At 40.3% G+C, this 26,531-nt stretch overlaps 3 protein-coding genes across 13 annotated transcripts in view; 1 reads left to right on the forward strand and 2 right to left on the reverse strand.

The window, feature by feature from the left end:
- Nucleotides 1–15,190, reverse strand: part of LOC122982052 (ankyrin repeat and SAM domain-containing protein 1A-like) — a 64,048-nt gene extending 48,858 nt beyond the window's left edge. For 6 of the 7 annotated variants that reach the window (XM_044351030.1, XM_044351028.1, XM_044351029.1 and 3 more), the window contains exons 1-4: nt 14,960–15,190; nt 4,287–4,367; nt 3,943–4,099; nt 3,002–3,064 (exon numbers count right to left, since the gene is read on the reverse strand). In XM_044351030.1, the coding sequence (XP_044206965.1) occupies nt 3,002–3,064; nt 3,943–4,099; nt 4,287–4,367; nt 14,960–15,138 (480 nt within the window). In that variant the 5' untranslated portion in view covers nt 15,139–15,190. The remainder of the gene's footprint in view (nt 1–3,001; nt 3,065–3,942; nt 4,100–4,286; nt 4,368–14,959) is intronic. The other variant, XM_044351031.1, reaches the window with a different exon arrangement.
- taf11 (TAF11 RNA polymerase II, TATA box binding protein (TBP)-associated factor) lies at nt 15,171–19,261 on the forward strand. 4 transcript variants are annotated; one of them, XM_044351045.1, is made up of 6 exons: nt 15,171–15,190; nt 17,172–17,383; nt 18,129–18,259; nt 18,361–18,448; nt 18,550–18,646; nt 18,777–19,261. In XM_044351045.1, the coding sequence occupies exons 2-6, from the start codon at nt 17,213–17,215 to the stop codon at nt 18,905–18,907; spliced, it is 618 nt and encodes a 205-aa protein (XP_044206980.1). In that variant the 5' UTR covers nt 15,171–15,190; nt 17,172–17,212; the 3' UTR covers nt 18,908–19,261. The 4 variants fall into 4 exon arrangements, with proteins under 4 accessions (XP_044206980.1, XP_044206979.1, XP_044206978.1 ...); XM_044351044.1 differs by lacking the exon at nt 15,171–15,190 and adding an exon at nt 16,688–16,775 and having other exon boundaries at nt 17,169–17,383; XM_044351043.1 differs by lacking the exon at nt 15,171–15,190 and adding an exon at nt 16,769–16,997.
- Nucleotides 19,262–21,254: 1,993 nt separating this feature from the next.
- uhrf1bp1 (UHRF1 binding protein 1) overlaps nt 21,255–26,531 on the reverse strand; it is a 39,090-nt gene continuing 33,813 nt past the window's right edge. For both annotated transcript variants that reach the window (XM_044351024.1, XM_044351023.1), the window contains exons 16-21: nt 26,332–26,471; nt 25,969–26,119; nt 24,611–24,876; nt 24,196–24,304; nt 23,945–24,036; nt 21,255–22,828 (exon numbers count right to left, since the gene is read on the reverse strand). In XM_044351024.1, the coding sequence (XP_044206959.1) occupies nt 22,712–22,828; nt 23,945–24,036; nt 24,196–24,304; nt 24,611–24,876; nt 25,969–26,119; nt 26,332–26,471 (875 nt within the window). In that variant the 3' untranslated portion in view covers nt 21,255–22,711. The remainder of the gene's footprint in view (nt 22,829–23,944; nt 24,037–24,195; nt 24,305–24,610; nt 24,877–25,968; nt 26,120–26,331; nt 26,472–26,531) is intronic.

The raw sequence follows: 26,531 nt of genomic DNA on the forward strand, positions 1-26,531 counted from the left end.
AGGCTCACAACCAGGTAGTGGCCCCAAAACTATCCCGAAAGTGTTTACATTAAGACATCATTCATAATCTCAACAGACCACAAGACTCACTGTTAAATCCATCCAACAGACTGAAAGGGAAAAAGAAAGTAAGACAAACGCAAACGCTGCAGGAAATTCACACTCTAATATATAGCAGCATAGCACTTTAAAGAAAGCCAGCCTTCCCATCAAAAACGCTAAGAAGATTAGTCCAGGGGAACTGTGACAATGTTCAAAAATAGTGTGCAGCTTTATCTACAGCCCTGGGTGGGTTTTTCAGCTCTGCCTGCTGAAAATGCAATTATGGAGCCACCAACATGTTTGCACTGATCTAACTGTGAGGGTGACACTGTCAGCTCTGCTGTGTTTGCTGAACTGGCATCCTCCTGATGTAGACAGGATGTGGGGCTTCCCTGGGTAGCTGATGTTAACTGGAATAATGGTGCTTTAACTGAAATATATAAAAAAAAAAAGCCTGATGACATAGTTTATGTATTACACATAAGTCACATAAAAGGAGAGATGAAGAGTAAAAGTTGTGTCCATAAACTTAAGATACTCCTGTTCTGTCCCTGGTGGATTTGACCTTAACCTCCGGTCGTTGAGTAGATCAGTGAAGTCCTGGTTCTATTTAGGAAGCAGAGTAGGATAATCACTATATTTCTTAAATGATAGGTTAACAATTTTTCAAATCCGTCTTTAAAACAATAGTCAGGCACCCACAGGAACACTGAAACAGGTTTCCTCCTGTTCGTACTGACCATTAGGAGACCAAGTCAAAAAGCACCTACAATATAAATGATGAGGAACAAAATCCACAGTCCTTGTTTTGAGCAAAAAAGTGTTTAAAAGTTTATGAGGCTTCAGCCGACTGAGTTAGTCAAATGAAGTGGATATCCTCCACAGTTACAGTCTTTTTAGTAAAAAAAAATCCCTCTTTGTGTCTCCTGTTCAGCTGCAGTGGAAGTATCATAACAAAAAGAGGGAATTTGGCACTAAAAAGACTAACTTTGAAAGATATTGACTGATTCGGATGGCTGGAGCCTAATACTGGCTTCAAGTAAATGTTTAAATACATTTTTGCATATAAAGAGAGCTGTGGATTTTATCCTCCATCACTTACACTGTAAGTACATCATGAGAGGATCTCTTAATGGCCAGTATGAACAGGAGGAATGATTACAACAAGAACATGTGTCAATGTTCATTTGGGAACCTGACTGTTGTTTTAGGACAGACTTGAAAATTTTTAACATATTTTTGTCCTCTCAATCTGATTCTTCTTAGAAGCATCTTAGTTTCATTTTTATTTTGTTTAATCTTTAAGGGGTTATTTTATTGATCTGTGAAGGAATAGAGTAGTGCTGAAATGAGCAGTCGGTTAATAAATGACTCAATCAGCAGAAAATTGTAAAGTAATTTCACTAATTATTTAACAAGACTAAGAGTCAATAGTAATGCTAGCAGCTCTGTGAGGCTGTGGTACTTAGAGCTAATTGCAACCGTCAACATGCTAATACACCATACATACTAATGTTTAGTAGATCATTTTACTTTAGCGTGTTAGCATGCTAACGTTTGCTTATTAGCACTAAATACAAAGTGCAGCTGAGGTGGATGGGAATGTCATTGTTTTGCAGGTAACCTGACCCTCCAGATGGTTTGTTACACAGATCCATCTGAGAAGTTGCACCTGGAAACTGTTTGGAAAAGGGCAAGAACTTTCAAAAAATACTTGGCATGTGATTGGACGAACCATCTCTGTCACTGTCCTCCATTGTTCGGCAGCTGGATTTGCAAGATTTGAAGCCTGACAAATGGATTCTCGAGTGATGTCGTAATCTCGCGAATCCAGCTGCCTCACAAGGTAAATCATAAATCGAAGTGTTAGACCAATTAAAACACTGACCTGATGACAGAACTAAGTATGGGGGAAAAGTCAGAGGATCACCAAAGTTATTACATTTTATCCTTAAGGGAACATAAATGTCTGTTGCAAATTACATGGCAATCCATCTAGTAGAGTGGCAAAAAAAGTACATTTAGCTGGTTAGAGTCTAACAAATAATAAGTTGCACTTCTCATATGTATATTATTATATTTTATGTTCATATTTTATTATAATTGAATTGTTTGTGTTTTATAGGTCAGACTGGATTGAGCTAGCTTGTGTTCACCATTTGCTTTGATTGATATAGTAATCGGAAAAATAATTCACTCATCAATAATGAAAATAATAATTAGTTGCAGCACTAAACAATTCATCTACCAGGCACTCAGTTTGTAGCAGTAAACAGTCAACAGTATACAGCAGCCAACAGTGCTGTATGCTGGAGGCAGGTTTTACAAAAGACTTCCTGTGAGATACTCCATCTTTCAACCTAATAATTTAATAGCGTAATGGTGGTTGTATATTAATTGATAGTGTGGTTTGTGTTGGACAATATTTCTCCTGCTGCTGGATGTTTGGTGCCAACAACTGTTCTGCTTCAGGCTACATATTATACAAGTTTTCAAATCAAATTGGCTCAATTTTCTCATCCTGAAGAGCAACATTAACACAAATCAGATACAGTGGCCCATGAGGGGCAGGCATTTACTTGACTTTCTAGAACATTTTAATCCAAAGCCCAATTTATTCCTGACCCTAATCAAAAAGCTGGTACGACAGTATTGTAACATGTAGCAAAGAGTTTCAAGAAAACCTTTGGTAGCAGGCATGTTGCAATGCAGCGTAACTTACGTTTTACATAACATCTCAATAAAATTCAGGATGGCGAGCGAACATGAGTGGAAAGCCAGAGGACAGAGATCCACCGATAGTAAGTGAAATTAAAAGCACCCCCATATCTCTGCAGCAGAGTAGCCCCCGCAAGCAGCAGTAACAAACCAAACTCAAGCACAGCAAGCCAACACAGCAGTAAAGCAGAAGAGAAGCACTTAAAAAGGAAATGTTGTTTCGGCAGCACCGTGTACACACCTTGGAATTAATATAGGGGTCAAAGGGCCCACAGCGTTTGAACTCTTTATGGTCTACAGAGCTCTGGGAGGGAGGAAGAGAAGATAAGCCGATGGTTTTGGTTCAGACAAGCAATGAATGAATGAATGATGATCACAAATGAGTCAAACTAAATAAAAAGGAGAAAAAAAAAAATCAAAGTTGAGTTAATGAACAATCAGATGTCATGAACAGAGAAATGACACATAATGACAAAGATATTTATAAATCTAGCTGGTTTCAGAATTTATATCCAAAAGCTGGTTCGCTGTTGGATACATTTCACGGTACTGACAACATTTATAAAGCTCATAATGGGTCATTTCTCCTCATCCCAAACAGGGCAGGCCAGGTAATGGTGCCGGTCTCGAGGTTGTCTGTGCGGTAAAGCAACTAAACCAAACATGAAACGTAAAGAGTTAAACGGTTAAAATGGTTAGGGCGAACAAGCACTTCTCAAACTAGCATGGCGTCCAAGCACGTCACGTACCAAAGTATCAGTAACACAGTAAAAGTCAGACTCATGATGCAACTGAAGTTAATGCACTCAGGTCACATTCTTCTTTGACATTCATTTAGTTAAAATATAGAGCAAAAATTGCACATGCCATGCTGATCTAGAAAAAATATCTCCGTGTGACATTTTGTTGCTAAAGGTCAACCTCCTGACCGAACGGGTGACCTGCTGACTAATCTATCAGAACTGCAATAATGAAACCGCTTGAATTGTGCTGAAAAGCAAAGTTTTCTGGGATTTAAATGTGTGCAGTTTTCACTACCTTAAAAGTGGGTTAAGAAACTGATGGAAGAGCAAAATCATTCCACTACTGTCTTGTCTTAAGACATTATCAGCATTGAAAATGTGCTTGAAAATTCAAAACTGAAACCTTATAACACATAGAAAAGTAAATGCGGTTCCAGACCTGCTCGTTGAGTTTAGGGTGTGAAGGTCCTTGGTGAATGAGCAGTTTGACGATATGTTCATCTCCCTTCCATGCAGCCAGATGGAGAGGGTAGCAGCCCTTGTTGTCGGCGATGTTGGTCAAGGCCTCGTTTCGTAGCAGCGCCTCCACCACCTCGCTGCAGGTCAGAAAATAAACCACACTAATAAATACACACCCCCTTAGCAAATGGCTAATCAATAGCTTAATCTTCCCAGTGGGACAATTCACTGTGAGGGCAGACCTCATTTAACGAAGAGCATAAACAGAGGAACTGAAACAGGCTAAAACACTACAATTCACAGAGTTGTTTATCACTGATCTACCTGTGTCCGTTCAGGGCGGCGTGGTGGAGGGGGGTGTATCCAGTGCTGTCCACACAATTCACATTGGGGCCTCTCCAGATACTGTTGGGAGAAGAAAAGATTGTTAGGCTTCCATAACACAGGCAATACACATACATATATACACCAAACAAACACTGCCTATCCTTCTGTAAAGTCTCTGAACTGTGGGTGTGACAGATTCTGTTCTGATTGCTATCTCAGGTCCCAGCCAGCCACAGCTACACCCGTCCCACACACAGGTGGGGAGGGGGGGGGGGGGGTGCACCTTCACGCACTCTCTCTGTCTCTAGAGGAAACACATGCAAGCAGCAGCAGCAGCATCGAACCAGAAAACCAGGAAGGAGAACAAACGCTATCACCACGGAGCTGCAGCTGAGATGAGCTAATTACATCTATTTTGCAATTACTCCATGCAACTTAAGCCTGATTTTATCTCAGCCAAGTCCTGAAGTAGAATAGGCTTTTGTTAGGCAATGTATGCAACCACAAACAAAGCATTAAGAGTGAGCCAAAAAAGCACCGATGGGGGTGAAGTGTAAGCTAGGCCGGCATTAGCCTAGCACTTTCATTCACTTGAGCTGAACCGGGCTGTCAGCTCAGATTGGTTTGTTTCTTTTAATTTGCAAAGAGTGCTGTGGTGAGGAGGAGAGAGAACAGCGATAGGGGAGGGAGAGGGGAGGGGAGGGGAGGGGAGGGGGGCAAGTAAAGAGAAATGGAGGGAGTAATTTAAGAAGCTAAAGGATGTCTGGTGAGATGGAGTGCCAGGAGTGGGCTGAAAAGCACTCTGAAAGACCTTAGCACATCCTAAATAAATCATGTGACAAGGAAATCCCAGCACTAGTGAACCAAATATCTGAGACCAGTCATTTGCCATACAGAAAGAGAATGGGAGCAAAACCTTTGGGCCTCACAGAGAATCAATCATGAATGGAGGAGAAAATTTTAAAAAATTTACCACTCACTTAGCTTGTGATATATTATAGAAAACAGCCTAAAACCCAATGCAAACTACTGATTTGACAGTTGGATAACTTCATAAATTATGACTGGATGACTGGATTTTCATGCAAGCAAGTAACTTCTATGAATGAAGCCTTTAGAGAAAAAGAACAGGCTAACTGCAAATCTTCAGCACAGAAAAAAAAAAACAACTCAATTTATACATGAACACACTAACAAACACAATATGAAGTGATCCATGATGTAACTAGTGTGGTGAGCGTAGATGGCGTGGCAGCAGGATGCTCAGGCCGCTCATATCAGCTTCGGTTGTGCTGTGTGACTTTGTTTCACACACACTCTGCTCGTTTTTGTCACAGTAATGGCTGTTTTTGCCCCCTTAAAATACATCTCCCATAATAGTTCTCAAAGCAGTCTGCAATTACACAGTCAGAGCCGTCTCATTAAATAAGTGTCTTGGAGGGCTCTATGGCTTGCAGAACAATGGGCCTGACAGAGCACAGACACACAGAGATGCACCACTCTACTAGTCATAGCCTAAGCTGTTTATTTCTTACAGCGGACCTTCTGGGAATCATCTTACCAAGTCAGGCAGCCATTAAGACACATCAAAAAAAGCAGGGCGTGCAAAGAGGAAATACTAGAGTGGGAAAATGTGGCGGGAGGAAATTCTGGGGATTGATAAATTTCTGTTAGCAAGGGGAAAAATGTGCAAGCTGCGATTATGCCAGCTCTTAAGGCATCACAAATCTACTTCCTCCCCATTCCTCCAGAACCAGTAACAACATTTGCAGCAAAGAGCCAACACCGCCTTGTGCGTGGCCGCTGAACATATCAAAAGGGAAAATGGAGACAGAAACAGTCCTCTAGTTGCTGTCCTAGATAAAAAAAAAAAAGAGTTATGTAACAGCTTACAGCAAAACCCCATAAACAAATTAACATAAACACGAACAGAGCAGCGAATACGACTGGAGAATATAATAAAATCAGGCATTGGTCAGTAATGATAAGCAGAGAGGTGTGAGAAGAAGGTGTGCCATGGGATTGGGCACATAATCAACATGACTTTGATTTGATTGTATTGTCATGTAAGTGAACATTTGGACATTTTTCTTGTGCTTTTTGTAATACAATAGGCTATCTTGTATTACGTGTACATCTAAGTAGGGTCTAGACTAAAAATTTCAATAAATCTGGGAAACATAACATATATACTATGTTATAATACTCAACTTAATAAAAAAAAAAAAGCTATGTGAGAAAAAAAACCCATTTCGCAAGGCTTCTTTTTCAGTCACAGTCACCGATTTTAAAAACCTACATAAGAGGCTAAAATTGATGATGCTTTTGCACACTGGTCCTCTGGTCCTCCTCAGTGGTCATGACTCTGATGTGTCATTGCCAGAAGTTCTAAATATGCCACCCAGAAACACAAAAATTGTGTCACGTCAGCCACATGACAAAAGAAAACCGGAGCGTCATGCATTGCAAACCACAAAATTATGTCACTCTCTGGTTTCAATTTCCATAACATTACAGCTCTAACCAGGGACATGGGTGTTAATTAATCTTATAATCTTCTTCTTGTAGAGGGAATGAAGATGTCTGCTCATTACATTTTTCCACTGTCGTTGTGTTTACATTTGCTATAAGCAGAGGCTGCCTGTGGTAACAGTCCCAGTGTCACGTCCTCTGAGCATTTTGCCAGTGCGGCACTCAAGGGCACGAATCAGAGTAGCGCTCGACAATCCACTTCATCCTCTTACTACGGCTCACAACTAACCTAACTGAGGGACGGGGCTTAGGCCCATAGCAGGGCAATGGGCAAAACAGAGTTGATTTGGATTGGGAGGGGGCACATTCATGGGAACTAACTGAGGAATTCCTGTTTGAAAGGCTGAGCTAATCCTTAATTTCCCTGAGGGAATATCAGCAGGATGAAGCTGAAGTTTGAAAGAGATTCTGGGGGGCTGTAATTCTGTGTTGTACAAAGCCTGGCCAGAACGAGAGGAGGAAGGATAATAACATTTTCTCTCTTTTATGTATCTCTCCATTAGTCTACTGATGTTAGTCACACATACTGAAGGCATTTTAAAATATGTAGGCTTAAACATGAATCCCTGCTGTTTTTCTGAAGTCCAAATGGGGCTCAGCTTTTAAAACGCACGGACAGAAGACTAAGCTAAACTAAAATCAAGTTAGCTGATGTGTTTGAATGTCAGATTAAATCAAGTTTGTATGGATAATTTGATCCATATTCACTCATCTCTGTCAGACTGCTAAGCAGGGATGCATCAGATACAATGATGATTAAAATGCTTATGAGTTACTTTGCTAGATATGATGACCAGGACTAACCTGAATTACTAGTTCCATTGCTTTTCAGAGCAAATATCTTTAGTGATCTATTAGTATCATACATAAACCAGTTTTTTTTTAAAAAAAAAAAACAGAAGGTATTCAAAGTAAACTGCACATATATGTCAATAACCAAGAATAATTGCAATGGAACCAAAGGTCATGATATATAATTAAATGTTTACTTATGGAGCCCTGGAGTACGAGCCAGGCAAAATTCAATAGAGAGTTAAAGCAAATAAGAACCCAGGTGAGTTGTGAACCCAGTGTCAAATAAACAGATTTGTCCTCCAGCCTATTAGCGGTGTGATCATACTGCCAGGGATTAGTCTGGCCCAGGGCACTGAGCCCAGCAGTGACTGGCGCATGTCAGCCACCGTCAGGGAAATTGGGCTTAATTATGCACACTCCTGGCGGGTGCTGAAACCAGATGCCCCGCTGCCCAACAGCCAACCTGAGCATCATCAGAGAGACTGAAGTACCTGCCAGAGTCCTCCAGGCTCACTGAGGACAACACTACTTGACTTGATGAGCTAAATAAAATCTCTGACAAGTGACCATGTAAGGACCAAAGAGAAACTATTACTCTAATGAAGTCATACGTACTTATCATGGAAGATTAAAGGATAAAGCCTCTATTGTTCTGAAGCAGTCTTATAAATAAGGTAGCAATAGGGAAACAAATCAGACCACAAAATTTAAATCTATGACACAACTATGACACAGCTGTAATAATTCTATGACTAAGACGTCTTAAAACTACGTCAGAAGGTAATTTCATAATCAAATGGTTTATGATTATGACCATTTATGGTTAAGCTTAGATTTTGTGGAAATCCTGTTGAGCCCATATTGCAGTGGCACAAATATTACATGTAGCTACAAGAAAGAGTCTACAACCACTGAGAGGCACAGCTATGCTTTGAGCTAAATGCTATTGTCAGCATGCTAACATGCTCACAATGATAATACTAGCATGCTCCATGTTTAGCAGGTATAATTTTACCATGTTCTTTACCATTTTAGTTTAGCATGATAGCATGCTAACATCTGCTAATTAGCAATAAACACAAACACAGCTGAGGCCGGTGAAAATGTCATTAGTTTTGCAGGTATATGGTCATAAATCAAAGCATTGGACAAATGAATTGTTTGATCTGATGATGGTGCTGGATTAAAAGACAGGATCACCAAAATTATTACTATTTATCCTGAGGGGGACAAATTTTATAACATTCCATCAGATACGTATCGAGGCATTTCACTCTGAAACATAAATGTCAACCTCATGGTGACACTACAGGAAATGTCAAGGGATCACTGAAATCATTACGAATCATCCTCTGAGGACCATGAATGGTTCTACAACTATTCATGGCAATCCATCCAATATTTGTTGAGATATTTCAGTCTGGACCAAAGTGGTGGAGCGACAGACCGACATCGTCATCCATACAGCCTTGCAGCTAAAGAAAAGTTATAGCTGAATTTTGAAGGCAAGCAGTTGTTACAATTTATCATCCCTTGACATTGGCAGCCTAAACCATTTCAGAAAATCTTAAGAAGAAGAAGAAGTGTTGGACAATAAAACTGCTGACAAGGCTACTAAAACAAATGAATGTCTTTTTAGTGCTACAGTAAACAGCTCAAGTTAAAGTGGAACGGTGCTGAAATAAAGCCAGAGATACGGTAGCTCATTTGCCAATTCAGTCGTAGTGCAAAGCCTTAACAAAGCCTGATTGAGTCTTCATGGCTCATAAACACACCATAGCGAGCATTTCACAGAGCTACTGTGTTGCAGCAGGAGGTGTGAATAAACTGCATATGTCCAGACTATGATCACAGCAGTCCAGTGGGCTCCAGCAGAATCAAAATGATGGGCATGAAAAACAGCGGTGGCAGGCTGAAAAGGTGGGATGAATATAGAAGAAAAGAAAATGGGGGAGAATCAGATGGGGAGAGAAAAGAAGGGAAACACATTCAATCACAGCCCGTCTCCCAACAAGCTGGCATTTCCCACACAACTGCACAACTACACCGACCTCACTATTCAAACCACCATCCGCTGAGCTGTTTTGCTTGAAAGAGCAAGTTGATGTTCACTTATGACTAAAACCTTGCCGGATGGATGTGCAGTTATTTTCAGTTGTGCTGACAACCTATTTCTGGGTATAACAGCCAATTTCTGTCTGATCTAGTTTGCATTTGTTGAAGATTCTGTTAAATGCTGCTCCGTTAGCTCACAAAATTCATCCACAAAGTAATTCTTTAGCTTAGGTACAGCAATTTTTATGGTTGTTACTAAGTTTTTGTGACCCTAAAACTTTTCTATGTAACACCTTATTCATGATATACTGCATGAGTATAAAAATAAGTGTGTTTCACAGTCAGTCGTTACCAGTCTGCTTAGTCAAGATAAGGCTAGTGCAGTCCAGAATACTTCTTATGTTTCTTTTTTGCAGATTTAGCAAAGCAAAAGAGTATTTACCCGTTTTAAAAATATCTACGCTAATTTGTTTCCTGTGTGAACACAGTGAGAACACATTGTGTGAACACAGTGCCATTACTCTGTCTCCAAGTACAACATGTTTGAAGTCTGGAGGTGGAGTGGAGGTTGGTGTGGGCCCAGCAGGTGGGCAAGAAGACTGCTGAGACCAGCAGAGTGAGAGAGAGAGAGAGAGAGAGAGAGGAGGACGCCAGCCAGAAGGCCAGATGGACGAAAATGTCTGGGCTGCTAACAGCCAGCTAAACACATGTAGGCCTGCGCGGGTCGAGAGGGTGGGCCTGACATCTCTGGTCATTGTTGTTGTACCTCTTCCAATAAGTGGGTTCAAAAAAACAGAGACCACACACAGAGATACACCACAACCTCAGCAGCCTTATCATTTCCATTTGTCCGTTTGTTATTGTAAGGTTTTCAGAGAGTGAGTTGAAAGAGAGTTCACATAAACAAGCACATATAGGATCCAGTGAATGTGTCTGTCTGTTCCGGCCCTTCTTATATATAAGAAACGTTTTCTTCTAATACAGGAAGCACATAAAGCTGAAAAGAATAAATTACAGTGTGTTTTCTAGAAACATGACAACTAATTATCGAGCAATTTGTAATGTTGTGAAAAGTGCTATTAAAATCATTGTTGTCACTATTGTTGCTTGGCATCCTTACAAAACTCCAAGGCAGCCTTTTCTTCTGCAAACTAATCAAGAAACCCCTGACCCAGTTGGATGAAAGCTATTTTTAGCCTACCACCATTTGGTTTTAGTAAAGATGGCTGCACACTGCATAGAAAAGACGTTATATTATTTGTCAGTTTCTGCTCCCTCAACATACACGTATGTGGAATGCATCACCGCTACAGAGCGCCTTCCTGCCTGCTTTCTTAGACTACACAAACATGGGCCGTAAACATAACGCGCAGAGCATTCCAAACTCAGATGCTCCTGGAATGCTAACATGGTGGTGTTAGATTTCCCAGCTACCACTGCTCCCTCCTGGGTTGAACCAGCTACAGTTTCTTTCAGTTCAGAGGTCAGCAATTGATGAAATGTGACTGCTAGTCCTGCTGTTTGCCCAGCTCTCAGTTCACCTCAGAGTGAATGATGCATTCCAGTACTGTCAAAGCAATAGAAACCGCCTTGTTAACGCCGTCCGCCTGCACAAACAGCGGGCAGTGAGAAAGTTTGCGTGAACTTTGATAGCTACTATGACACACGGCTGAGCGCCGAGGCTGTCAGGTTCCCGCTGAGATCCTGTCATCTGCAGAAAACACCACAAAAAGCCCTACAGTGCACCTTCACACTCAGTGAATTCTGCATGCACACAGATCCTACTAACAGAGAAGGTAAGGGGGAAAGTCTGTTTTTAAAAAAGGACAGTATGTGCTACTTCTTATGCTGCAGATATTTTCTCTGCTGACACCAGTCTGACAGCATGGGTCTGCTTGGAATGAGCCAGAAATTGTGGATGTAATGAGATGGAATGATCTGGAGTAGTGCCCAGCCCTCTTAAAATGCTAACCGAGTCATCACAGTGATAGAAAAGCTTTCCTCGCTAGTATTAACGGAAAGGAAAAACATGAGTAAATATATTTCAAGAGGCCTTTGTGATTATCTTAAGCTTATGTTTATCAGCAAAAGACACACTTGCGTTAGCCCACAGCAACAGGGAAGCAGCCTAAATGATGCTCTAAATAGGTGGTCCGGTTCTATCCAAATTACAGCTCAATTTTCTTTGTGTGACTAAAAAGTATAGAAAAGCCCCCGAATGGTCCTTAGGGACTTATATGAATATGAAAAGCCGTCATTCTACGCTTTGTCAGTGGGACAAAGGACATGGCTGTGAAGCTGGGAGACGAGCCCTCATCTGGCTAAGCTCTCAGAGCGTCTGTCCAGCACTCCATGCATTCCTCTGTTAATTTCCCCTCAGTGGGCAGGCACTTTCCCTGCCAGGGACTTGTCTTACCTCTGGTCTAACCACAGCAGCTGCCTGTGTTTGGACAACCTGGGCCAGGAAGTGCTAGTGAAGAGCTCTTCCTGTAGATCTCTGGGATCAAAACAGGTCATGGGGCCCAAGCAAAAAAACTATGGCATAGAGGGAAAACACAGCAGAACTATGCCACGACATGGACTAAATAATTCAAGAATCAACTCATCACAAGTGTATTTCTTCATCAGTCAAACTCCAACCACCACTGCACGGTGGTGCAACAAAGGTTACACCGTGACCTTACTACTTGGGGGAAAGCCCTGCCCAGCTCATTTTGGTGTTAATGGAGCACCACGGAACAAATGTTTGGGGCGGCGGCTGTGTTAAACATGCCGGGGTCAGTGTCTATCCCATGGCAACCACTGGGATGCAGCCTCCTGGGAAAGCAGACATTCCGCAGAGCAGAGCTGTACAACTGCCTGGTTACAAAAACACTGCAGGTCTTGACATGCGCCCCATTCCAGGGCAGGAACGCCAAAAATCTACTGGAAAACACACACAACACACCTTCAGAGAATAATAATGACGCCAATTAGGTTAGATAATTCATCTACACAGCCGATACATATTTAGTCAATATAACAAACAGGTAGTTATTATTTACTATATCCTGTCCATAAAGCCTTTCACCGTGGTAGAACAGCAGCAGACTAAACAAATCTAATTAAATGACTATTTAGGCTACAAACCAATGTGGATGTTAATGTCCTTATAATAAACTAGAGTACAGCAAGAGTTAAAATAAACGTGCAACCCTTTCTACTCTTTCTGACATTAGAGCCAATCAATTTGCTAAAGATCAAACCTCATCTGACAGGATTACAGGCCTACACTTTCTAACAATGGATGATGAATAAGTCACCTGAGCAATGCAGGTTAAGGGGAGGAAAAAAAACAAAACAAATCACACCAACCCACAGCCAGTACCACTGTAGTAATTCACCTTAAACATATTGACATTTCAGTTATGCAAACTAAATCAAATGTCACACACAATTGCGACAATTCCCCGAGCTTAACCCCGGTCAATAACCGTGTGACTTGTTATATTCTAAGAGCCTGTCACATAAGCTCAGGTGTCCACACGCAACAGGCTTTTTATGTCTTGACATTTCCGACAAAGTCTAGCCAATAATTTCCCAGAGCTACCCTTGCCAAGCATCGATTGCTTAAGTCAGAGTACATGACACACAATGGGCTCTTCAGTTTGCTCACAGATTTGTGAGGAGGGAGAGACGGAGTCAGCCTTGACTACATGACATCTCTGAATTGGATTTCCGATTAGAAGGGTTTAATGTAATTACCTTGAGTACACTGTGCAGTCTGGACTAAGTAACACAGTGATGCATCACCTCCAGATTCGCTGGAACACTTCTCCCTCAGATGAAGGTGGTTGGCACTGGACTCCCAGAGGAGCAATATTATGTTCTTATTGATACAAGTTCACCTGCATGTGCTCGGCATTAAAATAATGGTGCAGGGAAGCGAGGCTTTTGACATGCAGCACGACAGCTGGCCAGAAGTTTTATCTCGAAGTTCATCTTTATCTATAGGCAGTCATATAGAAGCCTATGTAGCCTTAAGGAGTACGCTCTTCCTGAACAACAAGGCTGGTCTCCTCTTTCTTGGAAGGTCATAATATTGCATTTATAGCACAATGGCTCTCTCAGCTATGGTAACATTATGAAACTGCATTATAAAGGATCCAGAACAATATGTTTCACCCCAGGATAATTCAACAATGCTGTGGCGGTAAGCCTATAATTCAGATAATATCTGCATGACAAAATGAAACTCAAAACTTATCAGATCTATTATATTTCACCCTGTTATTTAATATCACCCTGCAGCCCTCATCTGCAAAAAGTTAGAGGGACGGTACATCCAAACTTGGTGCAACCCAGCTGTCTTTTCATGATACAGGGAGGAATTTGATGCAATTTTACATTATTAAAAACAGGACTAGGGATTCAGGCACATTACCAAAGGCTTTACCAATATCTTCTATTTAAGGAAAATATCTCTTCTTCTGTACGCCAGCACTCCAAATCAGGCATTTTAATCTGAGAATCTCCAGGCAGACTGTCTACAGATTGCATGTGTGCATGGATGACAGGTACTGTAGGCTATATCGATTGTTTTCTTTCTTATCTCTAAATCAGACCTCATAAACAAAACAGGGGGGACGAATGAGAACATTTCACCAGTGAGGAAAAATCGTTCTGTGCCTTGACAAAAACCACAACAGAGCAGGTAAACCTCACCGTTCTCATATGGTAGATCTTCTATGGATGTGAAAAACCACATCAAATGTGTACCTCACAGGGGAACTTCCCCCTGTGACCACGGATACTAATGAAAACCAAAAAAAAAAAAGATGTCTAAACACAATACAATGATACTACTTGAAAATGAGAGTCTGGCTCTGACAACTGGCTTTCTGCTCCTCCTTCACCACTGAGTGTTCAGGTCTAGACTTTATGTAAGCAATTAATAATGCATCTGTACCAGTTTTTAAAAAGACCATCTTGTTGCAGATTTCAGTAGCTTAGTTGCATAATACACCTAACCAGGCCGTTTATGCACATTACAGTGTATACAGCTGGCAGGGACACAGAGCTGGGAGCTAACAAAGAAGCGTGCCACTGCTCCTACGCGGCTGTGTTTGTTTGGCAGTGTAAAAAAAAGCATTACTCTGTGTAACTAGCCAAGAATATTTAAAACACTATACTATAAACTATAACAATAAATGATCAGACAATATTTGACAGGGACCACTCTGCTGGCTGGCCCGGGTTTGCCTCCCATTCAGTCCTATCCGCCTCCTCTTCCCTTTCCAAGAGCCTACCTGAGCAGACTGGAGAGCGGATGAGAGGAGGCGGCGTGGCCGCCGCTGTTGCCGCTTCCCCCGGTCCCAGACGATCCGCTGCCGGCGCCAGCGGACTGTCGCTTCCCGGATAAAAGCTTCTCCACTGCGGCCAGGTTTCCCGTGCGAGCCGCTTCGAGAAGCTCCTGCTCCTTCCCCATCGCGGATCCCGGAGAAAATCGGAGGAGACGCGGGGAAGAGAAGGAAAGGGGGGTAAGGGGGAAGGGGGGTGGGTTGGTTGCGGGAGTGAAATTCCTCTACGATCTCCCCTTTTTCTCTCCCAATCTCCAAGTTATTCCTCAGAACTGCTAGGGAAGAAAGGAAACAAATGCTCCCCCAGCCGCTGGATCCGTCCGTCCCGATCCACGGTGTCACCGGTGCTAAAAGGGGGAAAAGTTTCGTTCAGCAGCACCGCACCAGCACCGAGCAAACTTCCTCTGACCAGTCCCCTGAACGCCGTCCGTCACTTCCTCAAAACTGCCTTTTTTCTTTCTGCATCTCCAATCTGAAACCCTTCAGACACACACACATACACACGACCTCTAGCACCCCCGCCCTGGCTGCTGGAGACAAGGGGTGGATGGGCATAAGCAAGATGGTGCCTAAAACACAGAGTCATGCCAAGTTTATTTGTATGACACATTTCAACAACAAGGAAATTCAAAGTGCTTTATATAAAAAATAAAAGGCATCAAGACAAAATGTAAAAGAAACACATTAGAGAGAGACATTTAAATACAATTAAGAAGAGTTATTTAAGATTTAAGAGAAGAGAATTTTAAATAAAAATAAGATAAAAATAGAATAAGACAAGATACAACAGGAGAATAAAACTTACAGTGAATCAGTGCAGTTTAATCAAAAGCCTAAAATTTGATTTGATAACATGCAGAAGCAAACAGAAAAGTCTTCAGCCTTGAGGAACAGAGGCAGATTATACCCCTGCAGCGTTTTAAAGGACCAGTGTGTAAGATTTAGGGGGATGTATTGGTATAAATAGAATATAATATTCATAAGTATGATTCAATTAGCGTATAATCACTTGAAAATAAGAATTGTTGTGTTTTCGTGACCTTAGAATGAGCCCTTTATATCTACATAGGGAGCCCACCATGTTGCACCACTATGCTTCTATAGCAGCCCAGAGCAGACAAACCAAACACTGGCTCTAGAGAGGGCCTTTAGTGTTTTTGGAGGAAAATGCCACTAAATCCTACACACTGGTCCTTTACATATCTGCTCTGCTACCACATTTAGTGTCCAGAGTTTATTACATAACATAAACCAAGTGTTATTTAGTGTTGGCAGTCATTCAACTACATTGATAGCTGATTATCAACATACACTTGTGACTTGATATTACTCTAAAAAAATTATACAGGTACCAAATGTAACAACTAGCTAAGACTTTTCAGCATAACTAGGGAGCTTTTATATGAAATTAGTTTGTTTTTCCAGCTAAACAATATCAAAATTCCTCAGTGGGTGTGAACAAGAAGAATTCATAACAAGATATTATCATGTCACAGCAAACAGTAAAAACAAGAATGTTTGAAACAAACTGACTTAACTGACTGTTTTGACAGTTTGTGGCTTGTGACTTAGAAATTACATTAGATCACTTACTTTAAGCGTTAAAAAGTTGTTTCTAATTATCATGAAAATACACAATAAACGCCTTATTTAATACAAATGTGTATTAAAGCAATAACTATGTAGGTATTGCTGTGTGTTTCCACCGAGCAGTGTTAATAAAGTTCGTACAAAATAGGAAACGGAAATTCGCGTTTTATGCTATCAGAGGAGAAACCTTTAGCATTTCGGTGCTATCTTTGCTCTTAGGGTAGCGAGTTGCTTAAATTAAATTCACAATAAGTAACTTAATCGCAGCGTTTATTGATGTATGAAAAGAAACAATTCAAATGCCTCATGTGCTAGCTACTTTTCCAATTAGCTAACTGCTAAACGATCGTTAGCTTGGCTATTGTTGCTGTTTTGTTGACGTCTGGCTGCAGAGAAGGTAGGTGCATGTTGTATTCATATTTTCATCCAAAAGTTACCTTTAACGTGGACTCGGATATTTTTAAAACGTGTAAATACCGCTATACTGTGTACAGATGGTAAAAAATAGTTTTAGCTATTGCTAGAAGCTAAAGCTGATACGGTAACGTCAACATATGTTTAATGTTTGCAGAATCCGAAGCTTTCAGACAGTGTGATTGGGACTGAGTGGTAATGGCAGACCCTGCACGGATCAAACCTGAGGACACACCTGAGAGAATAACCTCTGCTGATGAGGAGCACCCGACATCAGAGGAAACTCAAGATGTACCTGTAACAGCAAAACCTACAGACGAGTCCAAAGAGTCGTCTTCTGAAGATCAGCCCAAACAGGAGGTTAAATCTGTGAGTTGATGAACTAACTTATAAAGGAAACTCAAGTTAAAGGATCAGTCCTACGTTCTCCTTATATTTACTGCAAAATCACACTTGCTTGAGAGCTGAAATGATAGAGCCACAGAAAATTAATTGGCATCTATTTTTTTTACCATTGATTAATAATTTTAGTCCATTTACCAAGCAGGAAAACCTTACATTGGTCAAAACATTGCTAATAAAGTTAAAGGTAGCTGTGATTCTAGTGTGCAGGTTGTTGTATCGCAATTTATGGCTGCAACTAATGATTGTTTTCATTATTGGTTCATCAATCGATTAATTTCTCGATCAATCGATTTGTTATTTGGTCTTTAAAATGCCAGAAAATGGTGTCAAATGTCGATCACTGTTTCCCAAAGCCCAAGATGCAACCTAAAATGTCTTGTTTTGCCTCAACCAAGAGTCCACAACCCAAAGATATTCAGTTTACTTTCATAGCAGACTAAAGAAATCAAAAAATATTTACATTTATGAAGCTGGAACCAGAGAATTTTTTCTTTAAAAATTAGTCAAAATAATGTGTCAATTATTAAAAGAGTTTGTGATTAATTTTCTGTCAATCAATTAATCAACCAAGCATTGCAGCTGCAGTGCAATGTGTTAAATATCTGTCTCCCCCGCCTAACCCACTGAGGTTTTGTGGATGTTCACACAATCTGTGTACACCATGGGCATCTCGTTATTTTTCTGAACAATTTTGTCTTCCACTGTGAAGGACCCAGCACCTGGAGAAGATGAAGAAGAAGGAACTTCAGGCCAACCTGCTGCCAAAAGACTGAAGGTGGAACCAGAGAAGAAAAAGGAAAAACGCCACAAGGTCGATGAGGATGAAATACAAAAGATGCAGTAAGATTGACATTTTTAACCAAACAGAGGATTGTTCAATTTCAGAAAATCTCATCTTGTTAAACATCACCATCATCCCCTGTTCCTCCTGTGTTTTAAAGGGTTTTGGTGTCCTCCTTCTCTGAAGAGCAGCTGAATCGATATGAAATGTACAGACGTTCTGCCTTCCCTAAGGCTGCTATTAAGAGGGTAAGCAGTTTATGAGCATTGACAGAGTGTTTTTGAATCTCAAACTATTTTATCAGCTTCATATCCTTTTTTTTTTTTTTTTTTTTTTTTCAATTTTCTAGCTGATCCAGTCCATAACAGGATCATCAGTGTCCCAGAATGTTGTGATTGCCATGTCTGGTATTTCTAAGGTTTTTGCTGGGGAAATAGTTGAGGAAGGTAAGTGGCAGACTTACAAAACAGAGTGTTAAGACCAAATAAACTGAAACATATGAATAAACAGACTTTTTATTTTCCTCCCTCTCCCTACAGTATCATGTATTAAATCAGTTGGTCTTTGTCCTTACAGCATTGGATGTTTGTGAGAAGTGGGGAGATACACCACCGCTTCAGCCAAAGCATATGAGGGAAGCAGTGAGGAGGCTGAAGAGCCGAGATCAGATTCCCAACACCAAGCACAAGCACATTCTCTTTCACTGAGACATCTGTGCCTTGTATAGGAACGGTAGACAGAGTGCGATAGAGAAGTGGTGCCATCATGTGGAATACTTGGTCATGAAGCAACTGTAACCGTATTGCAGTCAACTAGGCACTGACTGTTCTCTACTAAGTGACCTGAAAGATCAATGACTGCAGTATTGAAGAATCATCAATACAGACACGATCAAGGACTTACATGGCCGTGAAATAAAATCCACTCTGTTGCAGTTTAAAGTAGACCCACCATTCACATGTACTTGTCAAGTTAAATGTTTGATGCAACATACAGTGCAAATGGTGTGAAATTATACTCATGTATTATGGTTGTAAATACAGTAAGTTTTATACTTTGGAGATGTTTTGTTCTTGTTTTTTTTTAAGGAACCTGACTATTTTGGGGGGTAGAATTCTGAGATGCTGATTTAAATTACAAAATTGTGCCCTTCATTTTTTTTTTGTAGCCATACAAGCACACATAGATTCCAAGATGACATTTAAAGAATGTTAAGATCGATTTACAAATAATAAAATCCCTAGTGTGAGTATTTGACTCAACTGTTTGACATTATTCACTCCATATGATGGTCTTATCGCTTTTTGTGAAGGTATATTAGGGATGGTTTTTTCCATATTTACAGGAAAATTGTTACAGGCAAAACTGGACTCATCATTTAGCTCATTTCAATTGATTTAGTTCTGCTCACAAGTCTAAAGTTAAAAAAAAAACATTCAAATTTATTTGGAAATATGTGGATTTTTTTTATTGAGGTTAAAGTCAAACAAACTATGGATCACTCTAGTATACTAATTGTAGTGAGACTCACAGACTTACACTTCTGAATGTTTTATAAGAACAAAAATGTGGATGCAATATTTTTTTTTTTTCCCCAACATGGAAACATGCATTCTCTATGAAAACTTAAAGGCACAACTGAAATGTGTTCAGCAATTACTCATTTATTCTTTCACTTTTAAAATATTTTCCCACATACTAGCTTTGGTTCACAGAACCAAGTTTATATTAGTCTCAATGAAGTGATAAAGACAATACAAAATTGAATGTTATTCTACACAACTGAAAAAATACTGTCCACAGGGTCTTCAACATTTGCGTCACTTAGGAAGATTTCAACAGGGACTCATCTGCAATCCTTTGAAGTGATTTACATTAAAACAAGTGCAATTTCCAGTGAATTTACCACACAAGTGCAAGTAATCCACAAGGCATAGACTTTACAGTATCATTCCAGCACATGCATCTAGAGAGAGAGAGAACAACAACACACACCTTGAAGTGAGTCATGCTTCACTCTCTTGTCAATCCTCCTCCCTGCATGGCACACTGGGTTAAGTGCTGCTATGGAAACCCTGGCCTGCTCTGGAGTGCAAAGGAAGTCTAGTCTGACAGATCATGAGCAGATGAAACTCAGAGCACCAGTTTGTCCGCAGAATAGAGATGCTACTTAATACTGAGGCCCGACCGTGGATGGAGACCAGACAAACGTAACAGCTACATGTTGCATCCAGCATGGGATGTTCAGTTTCGTACCACTGTATTTTTTTTTTTTTTTGTCTACATAAACATCAAAAAGCTGAGAAAAAGATCACAACTATAAGTGATACTGAGGTTAAAGGGCAGTATCTCTCTGCTTTATTACACTGACAGATTGAGGATGAGTTGAGTGCGCATGCAGTTGAGGGGAAAACATAGAAACCTGATGGACAGGTGAATCATTTGTTTTTGATATTAGTCATCCAAATAATAATAGCATTCCACATCAAAAATGTGTAGTGTTACCGTTCGTTGTCGTGTTTTTTGGTTAAACCAAAGCTGTCTTTCTATTGCTTAAATATTTTACATTCCTCCACAAGAATGCAAATCTATCATTCATAGCTTGCAAGGCAACCAAAGATTTAAAAAAAAAAAAAGAAAGAAAAAAATAAATACTCTGAATGGGGAAGTGCTCTGGCAGGTCACAGCCACCAGAGGTCACCCGTGTACGCTGAGACAATGGTGAATGGAAATGAAAGGTTAGTAGCTTTATCAGTTTTGCAACCACAAAAATGGATAAGCGTACCTCCAAAAGGCAAAATGCTAAACCGCAGATTAAACAACAGAACATTTGTTAATAAAACATAGCTGACAGAGAAAGCATTCATAAACATGAATGTTACACTGTTATTGTCTTTTTGATGAACAAACCCATCACTGTTTGAATCCATACATGTAACAGATTTGTGCTTGGAAAAAAAGAAAGTGACAAAAAATTTAGATTGGCAACTGGCCTGATAGATAAAACCTGCAGCAGATCAGGATTGAATATACTGAAAAATATAGGGTTGTTTAGTAGTGAATTTGGTAATTGACATGACACACTGTGTGCACATGCATTGTCAGTACCACAACTTTTTAAAATGTCATTTGTCTTTGATTGATATGGCTTCAGTACACTGTATTGTAACTCAGGCCTAACAAAAAAAAAAACATGTTTTGACAAATGCAAATAAATAAAACATCAAGAATGAACTTTATGATGTCTGAGTACAGAGGTAATAATAATAACACTACTCTGAGTTGTTTCCTGGCAAGCTACAAAACAAGTTTTAAGGAGATCAAGTATTACAACTCTGGCAGCAGCTATAATCTCAAACCTCTTTAGACCAGAGAGTTAAGAGTAAAAACACTAACCCAATTACAACACTGAAGCTACAGTGCGACCTGCTCTCCGGTCGGAGCCGCCGGGAGAGGTCGAAAGGCGTGTCGTCTTGAATGGACATTCAACCGCAGAGCGCATTGTTTCACAGTACAAAAGAATCATGATCAACATTTCACAACTCAAAGAATAATTAAATACTGGGGAATGATTTAACCCGCTTTTTGAGAATGGTGAGAACTTGCTAAGAGTGTGTAACCGTTCCGACCCCGGTGATGAAGCAACCGAGGTGGACGTTGAGAGGCATCCGTCTCTCCGTAAAAGCAGTATAGCTCTGCTTTAAAAAAAAAAAAAAAAAAAAAGTGCATTGTTTTCCCTACATTTCACAACACATATTAACAAGTAACAGCTGATAATAGTTGTATAATACTTTTAAATGAAAAGAAACACATGGATCAATTGTATTTTACACCTAACAGAGGTAATCTACATTACTAAGTCTATTTAGCTTTATGACTGTCTATTTGTAAATGTGCTAAGTGTAAATTAGCACTCTTCACAAAGCATGCTTGACAGGAAGTTGGGTTTTGTTTTGTTTTTTTTTGTTTGTATTTTTTTACGAGCAACTGATGGACTAGCAGCTGTCTGGCAGTGTCAGTGCATGTGAAAAGGAGGTTTTGGCATGTGCTCAACGTGACATTTCTGTAACACAAACAATTAACTGGAGAGAATTAAAGCTTAATGATATTTACCCTTGCATGCTTTGTGACAAACACTGAAACCACACAATGACTTTACCGTACACACTGATTTGGATGAGAAATAACATGAATAATTTGTGTTTAGTACAGTAGTGAAGGATATCTAGACTGCCAGATAAAAGTCGTACCAGTAATGTACCTATAAGTTAGTTTATCAGGTTCCCCTTTTAGTAATTGTTGTAGGGGCTCTTTTGTAATCTAATCAACAGTTATAGCAAGTAGGAAGTGATCCAAAGCCACAACTTGGATTCATCTTCTTTTCCAAACACGTCCGTTGTCCGGACATGTTTTGAATGAGTCTTGCTGGTTGGTGACATTCAGCCTGACACATCCCGTCGCTGTTCCTCAGCAGGAGGAGTGAGAGGTTCAGAGGTCAAAGACAGAATGGCTCAGAGAGTAAACGTGGGGTCATACTTCCTGACCTCCAGAAGGAGGCGATCTCTGTCACTGAGGGCGTGGGTGAGGGCGACCTGGGCATCAGAGAGCTTGGACTCCAGGGTTTGTCTCTGTAAAATGGCAAGATTATTGGAGTGGTTAGTTCCAGCTACAGCTAATGCTGCATGCTTTGGCTAGGTGCTACACACCAAGTGCGTGGGTATCAGATTCTGACTGACGGCAACAGGCGTGATTACAAAACCATTATACAATCCTGTTTACTTAAACAAATCTCTGCCTTGTCTATCTTAGAGCTGACAAGTAGCAGGATACCAGTGTTACACCTGTGTTCAAGACTGACTGATTAATTCAGCTCGGGTTTTAATCTTCACCACAGCAATAAAAATATAAGAAAACAAAAGACTTTAAGCCCTGTTATAGTATTATAATACAGAGCTATACATAGCCTCATGGTTAATATATTATTTTGATGGCTACTACATTTGTTTGCAAGCATTATCTTGATTTAACACTTGACTAATGACAAACTGATAAGCACAGTATTAAAACTAAACAAAGACGTCCTTCTATTTTGTGGATCCCCAACAGACAAAGCCATAGCTCTACCGCCGAGTTCCTCAGTAGTTTGGAGGATGTGAAAGGTTTTCAACCTGAAACTATGACTAACTTTCAATTTTGGGGGAAATTTGGATGAGTAAACAGTCTACAAGATAATAATCACTGACTACATTACTTACACAATCATGGGGTTTTTTTGGTGTGACTGAAAGAAAATGGTCATAGATGCACAATTTGATAAATAAAATGAGATGAACTGAACACACTCCATAATATTTCATCATCAACATTGTTTTAAGGGGCCGAATTTCTTTGTTTCCATTTTTTATGTCAATGTTCTGTAATGTTTACTGTACCAGTAAAAAGTCTGGACACACTTTCCCATTCACTTGAATGACAAAGTGTGTCCAAACTTTTGACTGGTACTGTATATAAAAAACGTTCAAGTGAAATGTGTCTGGAAATGATTGAACTGTAACACCACTGAATTTTTCCAACCAAACCAGGCAAAAAAAGAAAAAACATTCTTCAAAACATCCCAAAAAACCAAATATAGAACTCATAACTTCAGTGTTTCTAAAATCCTAGAAATAGGCTGCAGACACATTTATATCCTTCAGCTTAAGTATATGGTTGGTAAGTATATGGTTGTACTAGGTCTGTCCTACCTCTCTTTGCTGTTGAACAGAGCAGGAACTGTTTGGGTTGTCTGGTTCAGCCACAGGAACACCTGCTGAGGCTTTAGGGTCTGTACCTTCAGCTGCAATCAGAAATGAAAGAGTGAAGATCACTTTCTGTTCATCTTTCTGTAAAGTTGTGACAGTTCATGCTGTAAGCTTGAGGATTTGTGGTTTCACAGTTTATGAACCTGCTGGTTGACTGTACACACAATACTTCTTTTTTTTTTTTTCACGCCCACCTTTGAGCCTCATGATGCCATCGTCACTGCGCTCGAGAAGCAGCTGGTCTACAACGAATGTGGATGGGACAGGTTGAGGAGCTGTAGGGTAGATTTTGGGGCTATCATCCTAAAAATAAAAACACAAGAAGGGATGCTGATAATTAACCACATACCTCAACACTGGCTACCCAGATTACAGTCTGTCCAAAAGTCAAGGTCTACAACATTTCAATTTGGTGCATTTTCCTCAAAAGTCAGATTTGTGGGAAAAAGAAGACATTCAATCTATGTTTTAAGTTTTTACTCTAAAATCATGATCATGTAAAATGCATTTTCTAACATCTTATAATGAGCAAATTCAAAGTGCGTTGATACCAAATGTAGACCTTTACTTCATATTGTTCCAGTCATCCAGACAGTATCATCAACCTACCTTCATAGTGATAGTGACGTTGCTCATGTGTAACTTCATTGGCTGACCATCAACACTGAATTCATCTTCCAGAAAAGGCCCAATGTTTGCTACCGTGGAGGCTAACAGCTCCGCCTGGCAGTCTTGTACTCTCATATCCAGGAAGCCCAAAGACTCAGCCATAGCAGAGTGTCGGGCTGCAGATGGACCCATTTCTGCTCGCATGCGCACTGCCGGAGAGCCCCTGCTACCCTGTCTGTCCTGCTTCTGGACCGGCCCACCTGGAGCTGCAAAAACAAAGGAGAAGGTACATTTGTAAGTCATGTGGGCACTTAACACTGCAAATGATCCCTGCATGCTTTTCATTCTATGATTAAATGAGACTCTTTTTTTCTGTGGATGGCAATGTCGCCCGGTCGGTTCACCACTTTAGTCCTCAGCAACTATTTTTACTAGTTTTCACCTATCCTGTGAAATATCTCAACATCTTCTTGATGGATTGGCATAACATTTGGGACAGACATTCATGGCTTCCAGAAGATGAATCCTAACGACTTTGTTGATCCCCTGACTTTTCTTCTCACGTCACCATGAGGTTCACATTTTTGGTTTTAAGGGAAATGTCTCGACTACTGCAAGAATTGGCATTAAATTTGGTACAGACGTTCATGTCCCCCTCAGGGGGTACATTGTAATAACTTTGGTGATCCTTTCACTCTTCATCTTAGCATCATTGTCAGCTTAAAATTTAATTTCATATTTAGCTCAAAGCACCGCTGTGAAAGTCCAGCCTCACAGAGCTGCTAACATGGCTATAGACTCTTAGTCGTGTTATATATATTAAGTTATTCACTCAGGTTAATGGGACACTGTAATAAGTATACATGTAGTTATTTTGTTCAGGGCATTTTAAAGTACATAAAGTGCTTATCCCATTGTTGTCACTACACTGTCCAACTCTCTGCACCATCACTGGGGCTAATCCTCAACGCATGTGATGATTTGTTTTCTTTTGACTGCTGAGATTAACATTAGTCAATATTTTAGATGATATCTGGGCTATTTCTTGCTTGTATTTTAAGATTGTACAGAGATCATTATGTTAACACATGGGTACTCTTAACTGAACTTCAAGATGACTATGGAGACCATTAGACCAGAATTTATTAACATTTCTTTTGCCCTTTTTCTAAAGCCTATCCACAACACAAACTACTCTAAATATAGGCTTTTCTATAACATCATTAGCAAACCGACAATAAAAAAACAGTGCTCCATATGATTAGAGCTGTGGCACTGATGGGTAGATGTCTGAAATTATTTTTCCAAGAGTTTGGTGATAGGAAAATGTTCAGCGTGGCAACAATAATCCAGGTTACCTTGTATGAGACCAGCCAGCAGGTCAGATACCCTGACATTGCCCATTTGTACAGGGCTCAGATTCTGGGCTTCTACAGCTACAATTTGGTCTTCTCCCTTTACTTCCACGGTACAGGCTGTTCCCCTCACGATCAGCAACAATACTGAGGACTGTAACAACAGCACAACACAAGATAATCACAATAAACAGCAGGTCACATTCAAACCACTGTACATTTATATTTGAAATGAAGGTTTACATTTATCGTTAGAATTACTGAGGACAAGATTTTAATTATACGTCCAGAGAAAAATCATTTAACTCCACTGACAAATTCAATCTACCCATAAAAGACAAAAGTTACTTGAGCATATAAACCCACCACATCCTGAGACACGTCCTCGGTACTTTGGGACAGGGAGCTGCTGAGGTCAGCTGATGAACCTCCGTCTGTCCCTGGGGCTGGGCTGCCTCGGCTGCCCGCAAGATTGCTGTTGAGACGCATGGACTCCATACCTGACTCTGGAAACATGATACCGAATTACAGCAGATGTCACCTTTGTTATTCAGAGAAATTACTTT

Source organism: Thunnus albacares, chromosome 5 (assembly GCF_914725855.1).
Source record: "Thunnus albacares chromosome 5, fThuAlb1.1, whole genome shotgun sequence".
In the NCBI taxonomy this organism is placed as follows: Eukaryota; Metazoa; Chordata; class Actinopteri; order Scombriformes; family Scombridae; genus Thunnus; species Thunnus albacares.